Below are 21,046 nucleotides of genomic sequence, written 5' to 3' on the forward strand. Positions count from 1 at the left end.
TGTGAATTGCCTTATAGCTTGACTGTTATTTTGATTCCCAAGCCTTTCTTTTTATTCTCATCACAACCCTGCACGCTCCATTTCTTTTTTTTATTAACCACAAAAATGCACCACTGAAATAACTTGGCTCCCCTTCAGTAATTAGGGAGCGAGCCAATTCTAAATTCTGCCTTTTTTGGAGGGGTCTGTCTCTGTCAGTTGGGTTTCGGCTGGCCATAGCTCAACTGAGATTTATCTCCAGGGACACTCTGTTGCCTTGTTGAAAAGGAATTTGTTCTCTTTGATTCCTACAGTGAGATTTTACTGATTGCTCTGCCTGTGCTTCAGTTTCATCCCCATCAGAGTCCTGAATCCAGGCTTGTAAATAATGTTGACTACACTGCATCATACAGTTTCTTATTAATTTACACAGATCACTGCACATGGTGTCCTTTAATATTTCTGCTAGAATGTTTTTTCTTATAAACAACAGCTGACGAGCTTTTCTCTACAGGAATGGCTGAAAATAATCTATCCGATGACTTTTAGTTGGGTCTTTAAATAGATTGTCTAAGGAGCCTAATCTGTTGACATCCTGTGGTACGTCTCAGTCTGAGCGACCACTCCAGGGTTGGGACCCTTGAGGCCATAAAGTCGGCTTATCTCCATTGACTGGTCACTCTCTCCTGCCATTTTTACACATAGATTGCATGAGACAAGTAGGTTGTGTACATGCACTCTATGGAATCGAAATAGTATAGTCAAAAAACTTAACCTGGAAAACTTTTAACTTTAGATAATTTACACCATTAATTTTATAATTAATGAAATTATTTATGTCATCATTGATGTTCTGCTGTGTTCATTCATGGATGATTTATTTTTGTAATGGTTCATTGGATACTCTATCTCTCCTTTTCTTGTAAATGGAATAAACAATACATGAAGCTAATTTGTAAGGAAACATGGAGCTTGTATAACTCAAAATAATGGAAATAACTTGATTAAAAGGAAAACAACATAAGTTGTTCCCAGCATTAGTGTTTCTTGTATCATTATTGTTCTTGTCTGCTCAGTAAGAGGAAGGTTTGAGCTTGAAAACATCATGAAATATAATTCAGTCTTGTGCCGTATGTGAAAAGGTTATGTGAAATTCTTGTATCCAGATTGAAGTAGGTTTGTTTGTGTCATTGCTATAATTTTTCTCATGGAAGAATGTTGACAAATTTGTTTTTAGTCCGTTGTTTTGTCTTTGCCGAGGCAGACGGCAGTGAGTAATGGCATCAAGGCCAGCACTCTTTGAAGACATGTTTGTGTTTTTCTTTCCTTCCCTTTGTTTGTTTCCTTTCATTTGACAGTCACACTGTCTGGGCTATGCTTTCTTCATGTTCTTGTTTTTTGTCTTTTAGTATAAAAACACAGCGAAATGAATAATTTTTTTCAATAATCTCAAGGATAGTGGTTCATTCCAGACTCATATGCTTAAACCTCAGTCTCAAGTGGCATTGATTAGGACCAGCTTCATCATCGAATCACTGTCTCTGCACTGATTTTATCAGATAATTTAAATAGTATATTTAGACACAGATTACACATGAAAGATCCCATGTACATACTTTGATTTATTTTGTCTTCAGAGTTGAATTTGTGTTTACAGGTCAAGTCAAGTCAGATTTGTTTATTTAACTCATAAAAAAACTGGAGTTGAGCCAGAGAGCTTTAAAACCATTACAACCATTACAGTTATTAATAAAATAAAGTAGAGTCTAAAGCAGTGCAACAGTAAAATGTGGCAAAAGACAATTCAACAAAATTAACTTAGGGGACAAGGGCTTGATCAAAGCACAGGATTGCTAGGAAAACATGAATTGTCTGATCATATATCGGTAATGTTTTGCTAAATATTAGCATAGTAAACATTTTTTGCATGTTAAGGCAAAATTAAAAGCATTCCAACAAGGACTCTGAGTGGTAAAACTTCATGTCATGGCAATGCCATTATAAAAGTAAGAACAGTTTCTGATGATGAACTGAGATCTACTTAATGTCCCAATGAATAAATATAGAAGGATAAATGTCCCATCATTTATCGCTTCAGTGTCTTATTTTTCTAAGGATTCAAAGCTGAAACCCTTTTAATCCACTGATACAAGCCAAATGGGTCTCAGTGGGTCTCTCAACAGAGTAATGAGACTTGATGAGCTTGCGGTGTTGGACATCGCGGCTTTCTGCGGCTTATAGCTCTGACTTGTGTGTTCGCAGTCACACAGCTATTACACTCAGTAATTATACACACACAAGTCTCCAGAGTGGCCTACCGATGCCTAAATTACAGTCTGCGGATAAACCACAGGAAAGTTAGAAAATAAAATCACTCGAAAGAAAATGCTTTGGACGGAGAAAGTAGGGCATGAATAGAAAACAACAAATTTAGAATTCATTGTAAAGTCATTTTCTGTGAATTGACATTGAAGTTAAATCATTCTTATATAGGACATTGAGTATTAATCTGACAACATTTATTTTCACCACCGCCCTAACATTCCATTGAGTCTTACATTTAGTCTTACATACAAGCATTTACTGATTATTAATGGAAACATTTGGTGCCTCTCTGCTATATATGGTGTTATGCACGTTAACATACATGTACTTCTATAATCTGTCACCTTAGGACAGTGCTGCAGATTCTGTATTTAAAGGCTTGAAAGGTTCCTATCTGGAGAAATAGTCAGGGTTCTTCAGAGGTGTAAAGCCCGGAGCGTTTTCTTCCAGTGTGCAGCCATAACATTACACCATGGCCACAGCTGCTGTGTCGCCGCTGATCTGTCCCCAAGAAACATGATCCTGTTTATAATCTGACCATCATTTGGACGCCGACAGCCTGCGACGCCAGAGCCATGATTTACCTCACTGGGTGTGTGTGTTTCTCACAGATAGATTTACGAGGGCACACTGCATGAGGGCAAGGATCAGGTCTTGAGGGACTGGAAGTATCCCATGATGCATGACTACAAGTAAAAGTGCTTCCTCCTCACCAGCTTTAACTGTGTTCTGAAACGATATACACATGTATTCAAATAAAATGGTGGCAACTGGAGCCGACCAATAAGGATTTTTGGAGGCTGATGCAAAACAGATATTAAAAGTAAAAACGTTCCAATAAAGATATATAAGCTGATATACTGTATACAGTTTGTTTAAAAGATATTTGGCAATGATGTTATCAATTAAATTAAGGCTTGATATTTTATAGTCAAACAACTGCACTTATGTGATAACAAAGTAGTTGTGCAGTATATCTTGGTAAATAAGTGTAAAATAATCAATCACACCTATTTTTTTAGCCAATACATTTGGCTTTACCATTTGGCTTTACCTGAGCACAGAGAAAATAAATAATTGAGCAGATTTTATGCTGTATTGAAATGCACAACTGCAAAGGTGAGAATAGATCATTTTTACAATATTTCATTATTAAAGAAAAGTGTTTGTTATAAATAAGGTCCATACATTGTCACATTGACAATTTCTTGTTTTGAGGAGTGAGAGTTAGAGGAATCTCAGAAACGACTGTTCTCCATCTCTTTCTACATCTATGAATGTTTACCATCATCTTGCCTGTAAAATTGTCAGCATGGTCCACTACATGTTAATGCTTCTTCTGCCACTCATCACTGAAGCCAGCTGCTGAGGTAGTTTACACATTCATGTTAGAATATGGCTGCATACCTTTTCCAAAAAAAGCCCCAGTTAAAGATAACCACAATTATCAGGACTTTACTTGTCAATGAGGCTCAAGTTGTTGTCAGACTGTTGAAGTAAATGTTTGATTTAAGTTTGTTTAGATCAGTAGCTATATAATGCTAAATGCATTAGAATATTAACCCTATCCAATACTCAAATATAAACTACCCAGGTCTTACAGAACTTCTATATCTAATGACAATCCTTACTCAGTGATATGCAGACATATATGTGACGTATAACTCCCCCTTTGTACACAATGAGTTACCTGACACATAGAAAAAGGCAATTCTCAAAGATTGATTCTTTTTTTACCCCCTGTGCTGAATGTAGAAAATGAGCAATAATAATTAAAAGAAAATGTTCTGAATCCAACATCTTACAACAGAACGTTTAACTGCACATTGTGTTACATGATTAAAATCGCAGGCGTAGATTTGTAATAAGGTTTTTGTCCCTGTTCTCTGTGAACAAATAAAGTATTAACAATTGCCAGATTAGTATTGTGTCTGGCACGAATTTTAATAACTAAATAAATCATGGCAGAATGGGGCTTGAGTCATATTGTCACTGTTTGATTTGTGACAGTGAATACTGATATTTGTGACTTTTTTGTAAGATTGTAGTATTTATCGATATCATTTCATTCAATTAAGTCATTCTTTCAAATAAGTTAGATTTAGATTATTTAAAAAGCTCTGGAGGCATCTACACATTTTACTGTTCATTACTGCCCAAAAACACTTATATCACTGTATCAGAGTTGCGTGTGTCACAGTCATTTACATACCAGACATGTGTGATCCCAACCATAGCCACTGTAGGCTGTCGCTCATAGTATCTGTCATACACACTAAGTCCCATGATGACATACGTGTGCACACATTCAAACAGTGATGCATGGTCTGTGCTGTGCCTTTGGTTTTTGTGTGCCCTGTTCATATAAATCACTCCTGCAACAGTTCCAAGAAAATGTCTCCTTATAGCAAGAGGCAAACACCACGGACGGGTACAGTTAAGTAAACACAGCGTTCTGTATCATTTATCAGAGCTATTCATGTTTCATCTATGTGCTGTAAAGAATTTGCTAAGGTCATTAAATCATCCACTCAGCCAGAAGAAATTACCTTCCCTCATTTGGATTCCTGGGGTTTAGGCTTTGGCGTAAACACCCTTTTCAACACGACAGGCAACATGTGTGGAATTAAATTTAACATACTTCGTTTTCATGCTACATTTTAATTTAAGGAAAAGAGTAAGTGTGTTAGTGACACAGCTTAGTCCTATGGTTTAGAACTTCACTTTTTTTAATCCTTTTCAACACTTATACTTTTCTGCTCAAGATAAATTTTTACACTTTAGTTGTGTTTCTTACAATCTTTCCTACACATTTTGACCAGTATCTCTTTATCATTCATGTGTATTCCATCATATTGAATCATTCTCTAAACCCCTGTATCTGTCTAGGACTTTAACCCCTTTTTGAATATTGTTTCCCTCACATTACAATGATGCTGCTCCGTTGTTGAAGTTAGGGCTCATGGCTCACAGCTATGTTTATATCTAAGGTTTGAATCAGGATTAGATAAGAGACAACAAATTGACTAGAGCCATTTTGTTTTGTGCTGATACTGATATTTGGGGGTAAAGAGTTTCAATACACTGCAAAAACTAGTAAAGATTCTGAAGATGTGATTATCAATATCTATCACGGGTCTATGCCTTTTTCACTTTAACAATCAAACAGAAATGCCAAATTTCACTTTACATGGATCACTGAACAAATTGGTGTGTTGATCGTCTGTAACCAGGTCCTTGACTCTTTACTTTTCTGCCGTGTTCAGATGTGCAGATAATGGTTCAGTTCATTTAACAGATAATGTCCAGGAAGTCTGCTCCCCAGCCCATTAGGTTTTTTCTCAAGATGGGGGGGGGGGGGGGGAAATGAAATGTGTCTTAGGAGGTGATGTTGAGCTGACTTGCAGTCACTTTCACCATGTCAGCACATACAGCAGCCCCACTCCTACACAACATAAATCTCTACAGCCTCTTCCTGCACAGAGACGTTGGCTCATAAAGAAAGTGCAGCTTGAGTCAAAACAACTGATGACCCAGTGGGCAACAGGAAACTGGCAGATTTCCCAAATATTTAAATATGTTTAAGATTCAGTACTAAAGATTTTACAATTAAAAAGAGGTCATTTCTTATTATTACAATAACCCAATTAGTTATTGTTTTACCCTCAGGAAGATAATTATGTGAATGTAAATGACTGGAAAAGACTATTGTTTCACTTTAATGCGTTATTCAGCTATTAAAAACATTTATTGTGAACAATTTTTGTGATTCATACTTTGTTTCTGTTTTGCAGGAAAGTGTGTCCCCCTGCAGTAGATCAGTAAGAAGTGCTCTTCAATATGAATACAGGTATGGACACACATATGAGATTTTAGGGGATTATTTCCTTATTATGTCTATTATTTTAGTTCGGCAAAGTTGAAGAGTTTTAATTTCAGCATTTATTTATTTATTTTCTAAACAGAGAAAAGATTTTTTTATATTCATTGCTTTGAAATAAAAAGTCAACATGTTACCACATTTCAGGTCACCTCGCTATTTTAAAAGCTGCCATGTGTGTTACTTTTCCTCTGCCACAGGCATGAGTCTGTAACTCTAGCCCTGACCCTCTTTCACCACTTTGGTGTTGATCCATTTTTGGCCTCAGTTATTGTGACTAAAAGCATCATTAGGTATCGTAAGGTTGTTGCTTTTAACTACCGGTGACATATTCCACCTTAAATACATTTCCAAAGCTGTGTCCCAAAACTGGCAGTCATCCCGAGCTGATGTGTGTATTTCGGCTGGTGAATCAATGATGAGTAATCCATCTCCAAGCCTTGTCCATACACCACACACCACCACTCTGAGTGCCTGCCAGCGTTAGCTTTACTCATCTGGCTTGTTTGTCTGTATTCAGAATATAGAATAACACGGGTGGTTTAAATTCTAAAGAAGGGATTTCAGTGACCTCACCATTATTTGTGTAAGTGCTACATACAAAATTTAAAAAAAGATGTGGTAAAGCCTTTATGAAGATCATCAGCTTGTTGTAAAGTACTGAACGTTTTTCACTGAAGTGACTGCAGGTCAGAAAACTGAGATTTTATGATTTTAATCCAAATCAACATTTAACTTCTTCACCATTATTTATTACTCTTTTATTACGACCTAAGCATCCAGGGTCATCCATTATACAATGTTCTAAGTGCTGTCTCTTCATAATCAAACTGCTTCTGCTTCGAAATTCAGAGTTATAATGGGGTTAAAGACCAAATTCATTTTCTATGAGCTGTCGCCAAATCTACCACAGTAAAACTCTGGCTCTTTTCAAGGAGACATATTCTGCAGGTTCTTAATTTTGATTTGTGTTATTACTTATAAAGGTTTACAAACTCTGGAGTCCCTCACTGTCTATTGCTGCAGCTCCTCTCTTCAGCCTCTGTCTGAAACCCTTGGTTTTTGGCTTGTTACCTTTACTAACTTCTTTGGACTTTATATGCCTCTGCGATGGAGAGAGCCAGCGGCCGGAGGCATTGTTTCTTGTTTTTTGGTTTGATTCCTGTGAAAACTATATAAATCTCAAGAATGCCTTGATAATGTTTATATGAATCTGGGAAAAGGGTATATGCAAAAATATGTACATGGAAACTGCACTGGTTGGCGGAGGCATACAAATGCATTCTAATGAACTTTGCAAGAACCTTTACATTCACAAAAACCCTATCTAACACACTTCAGGAAAGAAAAACTGAAAAAGCATCATAAGTGTCCTTTACTGCATGTGTTTGCCTCCTCTTCTTCGGGTTATGACTCTGGCTGAATGCATGTGTTTTTGTGTTGCTGTGCATTTGTGCATGTGCATGTGCGCTGCTGCTTCCGCCTCTATGATCCAACCTGCCTGGCTGTGATTCCTCAGATAGCGGAGGATGCGTTACCAAAAGCGTGGCCTTGTCACTCATACTCTCTCCCATGAAGAGGGTCCAGAGCTCACCAAATCTAGCCACAGGTACTAACACTCACAAACACACAACATATTAACACACAATCACACAAGCAAAGTGAACTCAATACCTGAAATACAATCCAGTCTGTGGTATTGACTGGGCTGAGCAGTTGGTATGAGCTACATGAGGTAAGTTTTTGATTTTCAAAATCATGTTTGAGCTTCATCTCACTGATATGGCTTGAGCATATTTGAAATACTTTTAAAAGGTCTGTGGCTGCCTCGGTATGCTTCAGCAATGTTTGAACTGTGAGATGCTGTTTTTACCTTATCATTTCATCTAGTTTAGTTTGCTCCATTTTGTTTCCGAAATTGGTCATATGTCTTACTGGCCAGTTATTGATTTCATTCTTTCTTCCTTTAGACAGATTTCATGCGTCATGTTCTCACTCTCCTTACCATCTCTCTCTCCTTGTGTGTAGTTTGTTCCTCTGTTCCTCTTGTGTACAAAAACGTTTTTTTCTTTCCTGGCTCTGTTTCCTTGTTTTTCTCCTCTGTCAGCATTGATTGGTTAGACATGCCATCGCTCCCCTGACCCTAAGCTCTTGGAGACATGTGGAAATGTATTTGGACGGGGGTTGTGTGGTGAATAAAATGGCCCAGCTCTGCTTAATTCTTCCTGATCTGTGCTTCGGTTTTATCCGAGCAAAATCATAGTTGATCTGTTGTATGTAAAAGCCTCTTCAGCCTAAAACTGTTGCTTTATTCTTTTCTCAAATAGTTTGAAATAACAGGGTCAAGTCAAGGTGATTAAGCAGGCGTTTTACATGCAGGACAGTTACATCTATACTTAATTCTTGGGTTTTCAGAGGAAAGTGAATTTGTCCCCAACAGCTTTTTCTTTCTCTCTCCTGAAAAAGCAGTGACTGTGCGTACATCTTATCAGCACCCAGGTTAACTGCCACACCCCTGTAGCCATTCTGGCAGTCCGCTTCCTTTTTTGACAATAGCAGGGCATTGTCTGAAAGCTGATAAGCAGCTGTCAAATACAGCAGCCTTAGGTGCATAGTGGGTCTTATCAAACCACGGCTCAGATAGCACAGCACTGTGGAATAAAGACTTGAGGTTTAGGGGCATGTTCATAGTGCTCAGAGAAAACCACCACAACCATGAGCATCTCTACAGGGACAACCAGTTGTCTGTTATGTTCTGGGATAGCTAGCATAGCCAGGCATGTGGATTCAATGAGTGGGTTTTTCGATATAAAAAAAAAGGATGGTACAGTTAACCATGAATGTGTAAAAGCCCTTAAGAATGCACAGTGACCATTGTGCCATGCAGACATCAAACTTTATGTTGAATTACGTTGTTCAGATTGGTCTCCTTCTTTGTGTTGTGAATTCATGGATGTACATGGAAAGCCTCTCTAATCCAGATTTTTTTTGTATTTCTTTTATACTGGTGATATGTGAGTTTTTTTATAATCTGCCGTCATCAGGAAACTAAAATTTGTTGATTTGACATAAGCATCGTGTGTAGTTGTTATCTAGAATGGCACTCAGTTGAGCACATATCTCCACTAAGGCTCAACCATCCCCTTAAATTCAATCAAGCAGTACCAGAGTGCACACACTTATAGATATCAGTCACTAAAGTAAACCTTTGTCATTAAGATCCATGTACTATTCCTTTCAATTGAAGAATTCTTCTCCCAGGACTTAAGATGTGGTTGTGTTGTAATTCAGGGATAAATGTGACCACACATTGATTTCTGCTGTGTCTTCTCTGTCCCCACAGGGAGTGATTCTCACTCATCAGACTTGGGTAAGTATCTTTTTGGGAATTCTGATGGAGAATCTTGACATAAGAGGCTGTGGAGAGACCAGAAGATTGATCAAACCTATTGTGGTGATCAATTTTTTAATTTTTTTAGATTCTTGGCGGTCACGGAGCGTAACAGATGGCCTTAAGAACGGAGACGCCGGCAGCTCATCTCTCGCTGCCAAAGGCTTCCGAAGCGTCAGACCCAACCTGCAGGACAAAAAGTCACCGACACAGGTAACAGATCTCGCACACTATATTTGATACGTGTTGACAGTTTGCATTTTTTCTTGATAACTGCTGTTTACTTTAATCTAAAATAATTATGTTGTAATGTTATTGGCTCTGTGGAAGAGGTTACTCTTAATGACGCCACAAACCAACAGAATTACGAATAATTTTCAGAGAGCTATTATGTATTTGAAGTTTGTAACTTGATGATTTGTATCAAGCTTTTCACTGATGGTTCTTTTGTTGTTGTTGTTGTTTGGACTTATTTTGGCTGCTGCTTCTAATTGACAAACAAGGACATTGGTCACTTGCCGTTGCCACCCCCCAGGAGAGAGAGTTTCCACTTCTCGCCCACTGGCACTAATCCACCAGACTATAGCTCCCTCATTGCCTTGGCTAATGATTCTGGCCCTGGAATGCTAACATTCACTCACAATGAGAAAGCGGTATTGAAAGAGTCCTACACGATTAATAGCACATCCTCTTACGCCTATTCAGAGACCAGTGCAAACTTAGTCCAGCAGGAACACCAGGTCCCAAAAGATTGTATTGAATCTGCCACCTCTAATAATAAACAGGTCCGGGAGCGTAAAGTGGCTTCACTCAAACTAACTCCGGTCACCATCCCTGACCCTCCTGCTCACCTCAACTCTTACCTTGATCCCCAAACTAAGACCCAGACCGCAGCTTCCCCACCTATCCCAAGGGGTCCCACTCTCCCTCAGCCCCCGACAAGGACAGCCTCGCTCTCTGTCCACTTGGGCCCTGAGAATCTGAAAAATCCAGAGCGTCAACCTCCAAATCCCACAGCAGAACCCCTGGTCCCAGATCAAGAACTATATCAAGCCTCAAGTCCGGCCGCATCGCAGGTGGAGATGACGAAACCTCCTCCTGCAGTTCCACCGAGACCTTCTCCTGCAAAACTGTTGGTATATAACTAACTACATATTGCGAGCGGGGTCACAATAAGACAAGATGGCTGGGGCTTTCTCCTGATGACATTGAGAGCGATTTAAGAGTAACACGGTGTCTGCAGCAAATCATTTGATCCACCATACAAACAGAAGAGGTAGTCATTGTGACGTTACCAGAGAAACGTTTCCCTGGAGGTTTGATGCATATGAACACTGGAAAGTCTGATCCAGGTGTGAAAACAGATGCAGGTGTTTTTGATGCGTATACTTTTTGTGTGTGTTGACCTTCATTTTGTTGTCAGTCAAGCAAACTAACTGTAATTCTACATATGTGTCAACTTGTTTGTGTCATAACAAAGTGTTTCATTTATCATGCACCAGTGTTACTGTCAGTATCCTTTGCTGCCTTTCACAGAGTTTGAACTAACACAGCATCTTCAATTCACAGCAATTATCATGCTTGAGAAGATGATGCTGCTGCCCCATGACACCTCAGTGTGGCTTCCCAACAGCATTTCACCTTCTGCCAGGCTCACGTGTTACTTCCACTCATCCTTTGTGACAATGTGGCTAATGAGTGATATCACTAAGCACTCTTCTCCTTTCCTCCTTTTCCAATCAACTCCCTCATCCTCCAACACCAGGGGCCACCATCCCCCAACCCCACCTCTCCGCACTCCCCCTACCACAGCTCAGAATCACTCAACTACCTGCCAGGCCTCATGCCCAAGACCCTATCGCCCACCCCCTATGTTCCTAGCGGAGCTAGTGGCACAGCCGGTGTGGTCACTGTGAGCACCGGTGGCTTCGTGTCACCCTCGGCTTCCCCTGTGTCAGCTCTCAGCCACTACTCGTCCTCCACGGCGGGTCTGCTGGACGAGCTGCAGATCTGTAGCCTGGACTCACCCGATGCCTCACCCACGCCATCGCCCACCCTCAGCCATGTCTCTACCTACACATCCACTGCTGGCCCTGATGATGCGCTAACAACCTCTGTGGCCTCCACTGCTGCAACAGCCACTGTCACTAACGTAATTATCCCAACAGTCACTGCTGTAACACACATCATTACCAAAACCAAATGGTTCCTTCTCTCCTCCCAACTTATTCGGATGGCTGAACCAAACCTCCACAGAAAGCGTGATTACTACCAAGTTTTACCTTCCACTAACCATCAACTGCAGCCTACCTGTTTAAATTCTGCCCCCTCTTTTCCCTTATTATGTTAATGTCTCTGTGTTCATTAGAACGTCATGTCTCTATGTGCTTGTCTGCATTTCTCTTTGTTGTAACTTTTTTGCAATCCAGTGCAAAGACACTTCCATTGTTCAGAGAAATTGCATTAGGGTGAAGCAGCCTGTTGGGTGCAGGTTTAAAGACTGAACTTGTCTGCTGAAAGTTAATGTGTGTCAGGACTAACAGTTATATTTACTGTCAGATCATAGTATATATTATATATATGTATATATATTGACCTGAGAATAGATGCATGAGACCTTGTCGGAGAACTAGATTATGGCATAGTTTTGCATTGCACTTTGTTTTCCCAGTTAGACAAGACTGATTGAACCTGAATGGTAATTTTGTTAGAGCTGCACTATTTGTTCTGGTATTCACTTCTTCGTCGCCAAGTCATTAACTTGTTGTCTGTCAAGTCCATCAGAGTTTAATTGCATTGTCACTGTTCTCTCCTCGCCACAATTCCTGCTCTCAGCCTTAAGGCTCATTTTTGCTGCCTTTACGTACGAAAAGAGATGCGTCCACTTCCAACGATGTAACAGTCAGTGCCCACATACCTCCATGCTTCCTTAAGTTGGCAAGGTTGTTAAGCAATATATATAATGTTTATATATATATATATATAATATATATAACGTATTGAATGTTGAGCATAAATGAGGTTTTAGTGAATGGCTTTATTGATTTTTCCAAACAGTGAAATATCCATTCACACGACTCGGAAATATTCAGCAGGATTTGTCATGTGGTGATACAGATATCTGAAACTAGGATATGTTGTAACGACCGGCGGCAAATGCTTAGCCTGAGTTTGTAATCACAGTAAGTAATCTACTCATGGCCCTTGTCAGTTCAAACATTAAATTGATTTAGTTTTTTGCTTTACTGCTCATTGATCAGTTTTAAACTTGTGTTTTTGAGGTTTCTTGAATCTTTGATCAGAACTTTGAGGCCTTAAGACTGAAATCCTGTGTTTTTATCCTTTTGTCAGATGGAATCATGTCTTTGTGTCATGTTTTAAATGGAAGAGCATTATAACCATTAGGATTGTTGTCTTGTTTATGTCGCTACTAATTTATTCTGAAATGTATCTGAATGTGAAAGAGTTGTCCATGTTGACTGTCGCTGTTTTTAATCTCTGTTCTGTTTTAGAGTGAAGTATTTGAATAAGAGCCCCTTTCCCTGACTAACTGTTCTTACATTCTCACTTCAGATTCACCACTTCCACGAATCCTATTAGATCCAATATCTGTCGATATGTAACATATATTCCTATACCAGACTTTGTTCTTGCAATAAGATGACAAGTTTTCTTTGATTTAAACACATTAAAAAACTCATTCTTTATAGTAGATCTACAAGATCAAGTTCACTATTGTACATTCTATTGATATTTGTGAATGGCAGACTTACTGGCTCCGTTTCTGGTTTGTGGGTCACTCTTAGGGCCAGGTCCTCTCTCACGCTATGAATGGAAGCACAAGCCATCCACAGAGACCCCTCTCTCCCCCATCCTATCCTCCTCCCCCCACCTCACTCCACACTGGGCTCCAGAGACAGAGCCGGAGTTCGGGTGAGTCACTCTTCTTTTGTCCCCCACTCATTTCAGCCGAGGATACATCCAGTAATTCTTTGGTGATTTCTCTGCTCACACAAAAGACATGATTGAGGAAGTTGCTGCACTGCATTTCAAATACAGTACAAATAGAATTCAACTACAGACAAACACAAAAACAGAACATCATCAGCCACATTTTACCTTTCTGAAATGGCAGAGCTGACTCTGGGTGTAGACCACAACCTACAGTGAAAATAAACAAATCTTTATTATGATAAATACCCCACTTTGTTCTAAAAGTGTGAGAATTTGTTTGGAGTGTGTTCCTGGAGTGGGTTCCCTCAAACAGAATTGCTTTGTAAATCCTAGGCTTAACAAATCTGAGTGCCAATGGTGTCATCATTCATTAGCCATCACGCTTTGCAATCAACATCTACTTCATACTGATAAGTTAAAGCTCAAGACTTGTCTATTGCCATTTTAAGCACTACTCAAGGGACTTTTGTTAATGAATCTCGCACACAGTGTCTGGATAGAAATGATTTTGTCAAATCTCATTGCAGAGTTGAGGGGTCATATGGTTTACAAGTTGTGATTTGTATATCTCCAAATGACAGGACTGTAAGATTTTAAAAGAATTTTTCTGCTCTGATCTTTGGGAATGACTAAGACGTCTCTTTCCTCTCTCTCCTCTTCCCTGTTGTTTCCAGAGGGCAGCGAGTCTGTCACCAGAGAGTCTGTGGTGTCGGGCCACACCAGTGTCAGCAGCACTGTGCCCATTGCCTCCTTCTCAGAAGAAGAAAAGAAGGTCTCCATCATTAAAGCCCCTCATTATGAAGGCATCGGCCCTGTGGATGAGTCCGGCATTCCTATCGCCATCCGCACGGTGAGGTCAAACATGCACAGAATGAAATGCACTCAGTTTGGCAGTGTATAGCAGCACAGGGGCGTCTTCAGACCCATTTCTGTTGTCTTGATATGTGGTCAGGCTCATGAGAGGGGATTACTCTCAGCTGTCAGCAGCTTTTGAACCCTTGTTAAAGGCCTTTTTTCTCTCCCACTCGCAGTATCAGTCTCTGTGCGCTAGTTTCAAAGATGAGCTCAGACAAGGTCTTTGCTTTAGCACCTCAAGGTCCTTCCTTCCAACTTGTCAGAGTGTGTGTTATCTCTGTTTAGGCTTTTCACGTATTAACACTTCCCTCAGTTATCCATTTCTGTTACTCGTGTTTAAAGGCAGACCACAGAGTGAGAGAAAGAGAAATGAGAAGAGCGAGAGATGGGCAATAAAAGTAAAAGAAAAGGTGAAAAGGGAGGGGGCGTCCTGAAAGAAGAAAACCGAAAAACAGATGCTCCTCATTGTGAGCAGACAAACATTTTTGTGGCCACTCTGTTTGGTAACCGTGGAGAGGGAAGTGGTAATTGGACTGTCTCTGGTACACGCACAGTAACACACACTCACTGTGACCGGAGTTCAGACACTGTTTTTCTGCTACTGAATAAAGAGCGGATTAAGTCTCTCTGCCATTTGATGGGTCCTTTTTGAAGTGGCCATTAGATCTATACAGTATAAACAAAGACACATACCAGGGTTTCTCCTGGCACAGAACCACAGCTCTGATTTTATTTTTTTTGTAGCTCCGTCTATGCCATGAAACCAAACCTGCTGACATTGATTTCTGAAAGCATGCACAATCACAACATGCACATTCATATAAAAACAGACTGCCGCAGTAATTCATTAAGTGGCTGATGTACGCAACTGTTGTGTTTTTACACAGCTGTGTAGGTTGAACATTGTGACTGATGTACGCCGGGTATGTGTAAAAGCTGCAATACGCACTAATTGAAACACATAATAGGATTTTGGTTTGCCCCGAATCACATTTGATTGGGTCAATTTATTAGTCCCAGAGTTTGAGATAATTCTTCCAATTTCATGTTTCACTTCAGAAAGGCGGAGAATGTAAAAAATAATGAGGTCAGCATTTGCTAAAAACACTACAGAGTGTAAATCAATCTTTTATAGACGATTTCTCTATGTCTCAACAAAAGTTAAATTCTCTTATGTGAAATATGGATGTCTAAAAGGCTGAGTATGTTTTTCTCAGCTCAGTAATGTCCCCTGAAACAGTGGGACTCCTACAGTTTCCCAGTTGCTGCATTTCACGGCACATAAATCTTAACGATTATTTCTCTCTCCACAGACGGTGGATAGGCCTAAGGATTGGTATAAAACTATGTTCAAACAGATCCACAAGGTTCACAAAGCAGGTAAGTCTACACATAATCGGTAAGATTTTGAAATTACCCATTGTGGGAAAATATGTTGTGCATGCATGCTGCTTGTATGCATGTGCATGTGTGTGTGTGTGTCTTAGTATACCGGTTCTTGTTAAACTGAAAGACCCAGAGAACCTCAGAGCCAGAACTCATTAAATGCGAGCGAGGGAGGAAGTCTGAAGAGGAGGAGGTTATTGAGAGAAGCTCTCTAATAGGAACAGAGCTGTCCTGGGAAATCTGCTCTAATTTTGTGGGCCTGACAGAAGCACACAGTCAGTACAAGGCTTGTTTGTTCTAAACAGCTCGGGCTTCTTCTACCGCAGCACAAACACACAGACACAGAGATTTCTGCAGGCTACATCTACAGGCTTGCGATGGTCTCTTTGATGCATCTCTGAATTCCCTCGCTGAAAATTCAAATCTTCCAGTGGATTTATAAAGCAATACTCCAGTCTCACACAAATTCTCTGTCTTTTCAGTATCACCTCTTGTAGTATTCAAGTGTCTTTGAAAATGTGCGCAGCCCCTTCTCTCTTTGCAGGAACAGCATTTTTGGGTCAGATATTCTACAAGCAGTAGCTTCAAAATAATTATGATGGTACTCTGAGAATGGAGCCTCTTTAATTCTCTCTCATTCCCCTTCTTCACCCTGAACACCAGCTCTGTCAGAAATTCTCAATACTGACTCTCAGCCAAGGAACTCTATAGAGTAGAACTCCCTTATGTCCATCGGAATAATAGTTTTACACTTAGAAACATGTTTTAAGAATATTTGTCAACACAGAATACCCATATATCATGATCTTTTGAATGGATGAATCAGGACAGTTTTCACAGACCCCCTGGTCGTGTGCCATGGACCGCAATTTGAGAACCACTACTCTTTAGATCAGTTAAAGAGACTTTGATGTCTTTCAAACAGAAGGAGGAAACTTTTGATATATGAAGAATTCTACACAAAGTTTGGTGGATTTGATAAGGCGGCAGCTCTTCTGGTTCAGGAAGCCAGGGATAATGGGTACTATCCACAGATTGATAGACTTTGTTTCTTTTCTACAAGAAAATCACTGAATCCCTGGACAGGGAGCCCAGTAGAATGAATCACCACATGTGGCTGCAGAGGGCGCTGTTGCTCAGTAAATGCTACATAGTGTTACTTTAAATTAAAGCTAAATTATACATTTTACAAAAGCAGTGGTTTCGAATAAGCAGACAGAGGAAAAGTGGATTTTGCTGCTCGGGTTGTTTTTTGATGCTTTCCAGTGTGAAAATGTGTCCCTAATAATTTGTAACTCACTTTAATCGAAATGCAGGCCCCGCTCTCCTTCAGGAGGAAACTTCAAACTTGTATCATAATGTTGTACATGTATTCCAATCAGGTTTTATTCTTTTCTCCTCCAGACGATGACTACTCTGACACATACAATGCAACTTATGCTGTCATTAACAACGGTGAGACCTAATTAATGTGTAACCAAAGTTGAATTTCACATCATAAGTCTCCTCTCTGGCTTACTCTGCCTTATTACTTCTCCTGCCTGATGTCTCCTTAATGCCGTCCTTAACAGATGACCACAGCCTTTCATCCTCTGCCACCACCATGGCACACCCGGCTCCCCGGACACACACATACAGGCCGCTGTCCAAAAGCCCCTCAGACAATGGAGGGCATCTGGGGCCTCGAGAACCCTCCCCATCCCCTGTACCCCCACCGCCTCCACCCATGCCGTCCCTCCTGCAACTGAGGGCCAGAGATAGCGACCGTGAAAAAGATTCCCCAGACATGTAAGAGGAACTTTCACTAGTGAATTGATACAAAATTTAAAGGGCTCTCCCCTCCCCTAGGCCTTATACATATGATTATTATTATTAACTAATCAAAGTACTTCCATGTATCTATTTTGTATTCCATGTTATTTTGTGAATTATCTATTTAAAAAATGTTTTTTTCTTGTACCAGGAATGAATGGGGTCCCCCCGACAGGAAAGTGGACACACGAAAGTACCGTGCGGAGCCCAAGAGTATTTTTGAGTATGAGCCCGGGAAGTCCTCTATTTTGGAGCGTGAAAGACCAGTGAGTGAATTCTAATACTTTTCTTATCAAAATCCTGTGAATGGTTTTTAGCCATTATCATTTTACTGCTTTTCTTTAGGTTTCATTCACCTGTGAGGTCTGTAGGCATTCATCTGGAGTCAGCTCAGGCTTTAAGGATTATTTTATGTAACATTCAGGTGACTTTCTTCCCTAACTGGTTTTACAGTTAATGTCTTTGTGAAATATTTCAGTGATAGTGAATTGATTCGGTTGCTATTTTTTTAATGATCCTGTATTTGTTCAAATGTAAAACTTAAATTATCTTGTTACGCTCCATTAAAAGTTGGAGCGATACAACTAAATATATAGACGTGAAATGAATTAACATTATTTTTGTCGACTTTACTGTGCCGTTAATATATTTTTATATAATGGTCTTTTGCGTGGACTTTGCTTCAGACACAACGTGGGCGGTAAAAAGCACAGGCTTTCAGTGATGCATCCTGCAGTGACTGTTCTGTTAAGCCAGCTCAGTCTGTGTGGGGTGAATAGCAGGTGACAGAGATAATTACTTTGTAGAGGGAGGGCAAAATAAAATAATAGCCATGAGGTGATCTGTGATGAGGACAGGATAATGGAGAACCTGTTCAAGATGAGGAGTTATGAAGGAAAAGAGTGAAAAGAAAAGCTTTTTGTGAAGAATTACCAGATGTTGGAAGTGATGACTGCAGAGTGCGCTACGGGGACAATACTGCATGAGTCAGCCCCTGATAGACGGAGGTAATAAAAGGAGAAAGCCATTGAAAGTAGAAGTGAACCCACGCGGGCTAATCTGCTGTCTGAGACTCTTTATGTATGTTGTCTGTTCACCACCTTTTCCCTCCCTTCTCTGAGGTCAGAAATGGCACCAAAAAAATATTATTTTCTGTGCTGTCCATCTGGGTAATTTTTATTCGTAGGAAGCAAAAGCATTTTTCTGACATTTCTGTTTCTCTGTCTACAGTATTGTGCAGTTGACAGTGTTTGCTCCAGGCCTCACTTTTTTTCACAGGCTGACACATTTGTCTCAAACCTGAATTTTCTATTTTAGCTCGAGAGATGTAACACAACAACACCTACATAACATTTCCTGGCAGCGTTTCATTTGGCATGAAATTCTTTTTTCTTCTGGGGCTGGGGTTAGAAAGAGCAGACAGGGGAGTAAAGCACTACATCATCTCTGCAGTTCAAATAATAGTAAACCTCTTGTCTGGATGCCAAAGTCTGTAAATGCAAAAACATTTTTTAAACTGTGCTTGTCGAAGTTAAACCATGCAACATAAGAGAATTGATAAATAACTTGGTGCACAGCAGTTCCCATTGTTTTTGGCATACCTGCCTATTTTGCTGCATGTAAATACTTATCATCTCAGCTGCCTCATCTTATTACAGGTTGATTTGTTATGAAATCATTAGCGATGTGAACACTTCATCATTCATCAACAGAGATAAACTTTGGCTCACCTAAAGCAATGAGTCTGCAATTTACATACCAGACATGCAACCTGGGGGGTGAAGAATTTTATCAGCCAATATCATTTAATATATAACAAGGCATGTGTAGATAGATAACTTATCATTTCAGTCCTTAACGCTAAAGGAATTTGCCCTTATGAGATGTGATAGGGATTCAAATAACCAAACGAAAGTTCAGCCTTCTCCTTATTACCTCTGCTAAGTTATGCATCGCTTGTTTGAATTGCATTCATACATTTATTAGTTAGTAAGCAGGATTATGCAAAAACCTCTGGACGGATTACCTTTAAACTCAATGGAGCGATGATATATGGGTCAGAGAACTTGAACGGCACTAGTTAATCATAAATATTTGATCCTTGATCCATTAAATGAAGACAGTACCATGAACCAACGACCTGGCCTAATTGTTCACATATCCAGGTAAAAGGGCACTCGAGAGCACGTTCTGTACCTCTGCCAAGGCCCAACAGATGAAACCCTCTTTAAATATGCTACATCCAGATTTTTATGTGGAAAAACTCCTGAATCCGCCTCCTGATCCAGATCCACAACAAAAACATGGTTCCTCCCCAAGCCATTCAACATCCCTTCAACATGTTTTGTGGTTAACCATCCAGGGGTTTTTGCTTAATCCTGCTAACATGCACACAAGCAAAGATGGAAACATAACCCCCCTTTGGCAGCGGTAATAATTTATGTCTGAAAAAAAAAATCAGAGGTACAGTACGTGCACTCTGAGTGACCTTTTACCTACATATATGAACAATTGGGCCAGGTCGGTGGTTTACTGTATTTATTTAATGGACCAAGGATCAAGGATATCTTTATTATTTCCGAGAGATAAGTTATTGTGCAATCAGTAGTAGTCACACATCCACCAAGCACAGAAAGTGACAACAAATAAATAAATACAAATGATGACATGCAATCTAAAATTAGTGGAAAACAAATTAATAGCATTGCAGGCACAAAAAGCATTAATTGACAGAAATTAATTTAAGGGTTAGGGTTAAGCCAATTAAAATAAGATTTAAATGATTTTCACTGGTTCATAAGTAACAGTGCACACAACAGTTAAACAACCATTAGTAGTTTGATCATATAATACTACTGCGATCAAGTATTTCCTATTATGATTAAAAAAATACTCAACACCATCAGTTGTGTGGCTGTGAATGTAGCATGGGTCAACTGGATGTCTGCCAATGTAGAAGAGTCTAATCACATCTTTTATAAAACTGTTGTGTAATACATGCACCTTCCTCCTCTTATTAAATGTAATGAGTTCTCCTGCTGTGAATGTTAATAACGAGGTTCGTCTTAAATATGTAATTCTCAAAGTAACGTGCTGATTTTCATGAGCTGTCACCTGTACTGTGGATTATCATGAGACTGCAGTAATGGGATTCTGTCCTGGAATTTGCAGCCTCATTAAAATTTAAATGCACATGAAATTAATTATTATCAAATCAGAAGGGCCGAGGTGTTTTAATTGTCTCTTCAGACTGTGCATATTAGATTCTTCCATGTGAGTCTAATTACTGTGATAATATGGCACTATTGAACACTGCTGAATACACTATGTAATATACAATAAGTAAGTTTTAGGATTATCATCCAGTGAAACAACACACACACAAAAATCTACATTAGATAAATGGTTTTCGCTTCATCACATTTTCTCCTCAAGCTAAATCTTAGTCCTGGTTCATCCTGTGC

General features: G+C 39.6%; 1 protein-coding gene across 4 annotated transcripts in view; it reads left to right on the forward strand.

Annotated features, from left to right (window-relative positions):
• Positions 1–21,046, forward strand: part of sorbs2a (sorbin and SH3 domain containing 2a) — a 46,155-nt gene that overhangs the window by 10,966 nt on the left and 14,143 nt on the right. The window contains exons 3-13 of one of the 4 annotated variants that reach the window (XM_069529907.1): positions 6,099–6,154; positions 7,704–7,793; positions 9,528–9,554; positions 9,664–9,788; positions 11,341–11,727; positions 13,382–13,508; positions 14,204–14,379; positions 15,698–15,764; positions 17,175–17,225; positions 17,342–17,558; positions 17,734–17,848. In XM_069529907.1, coding sequence (XP_069386008.1) covers positions 6,145–6,154; positions 7,704–7,793; positions 9,528–9,554; positions 9,664–9,788; positions 11,341–11,727; positions 13,382–13,508; positions 14,204–14,379; positions 15,698–15,764; positions 17,175–17,225; positions 17,342–17,558; positions 17,734–17,848 — 1,392 coding nt within the window. In that variant the 5' untranslated portion in view covers positions 6,099–6,144. Of the gene's footprint in view, positions 1–6,098; positions 6,155–7,703; positions 7,794–9,527; positions 9,555–9,663; positions 9,789–10,078; positions 10,712–11,340; positions 11,728–13,381; positions 13,509–14,203; positions 14,380–15,697; positions 15,765–17,174; positions 17,226–17,341; positions 17,559–17,733; positions 17,849–21,046 lie in introns of all 4 variants that reach the window. The other 3 variants (XM_069529911.1, XM_069529909.1, XM_069529910.1) reach the window with 3 other exon arrangements.

Source organism: Paralichthys olivaceus, chromosome 8, assembly GCF_024713975.1.
Source record: "Paralichthys olivaceus isolate ysfri-2021 chromosome 8, ASM2471397v2, whole genome shotgun sequence".
NCBI lineage: Eukaryota > Metazoa > Chordata > Actinopteri > Pleuronectiformes > Paralichthyidae > Paralichthys > Paralichthys olivaceus.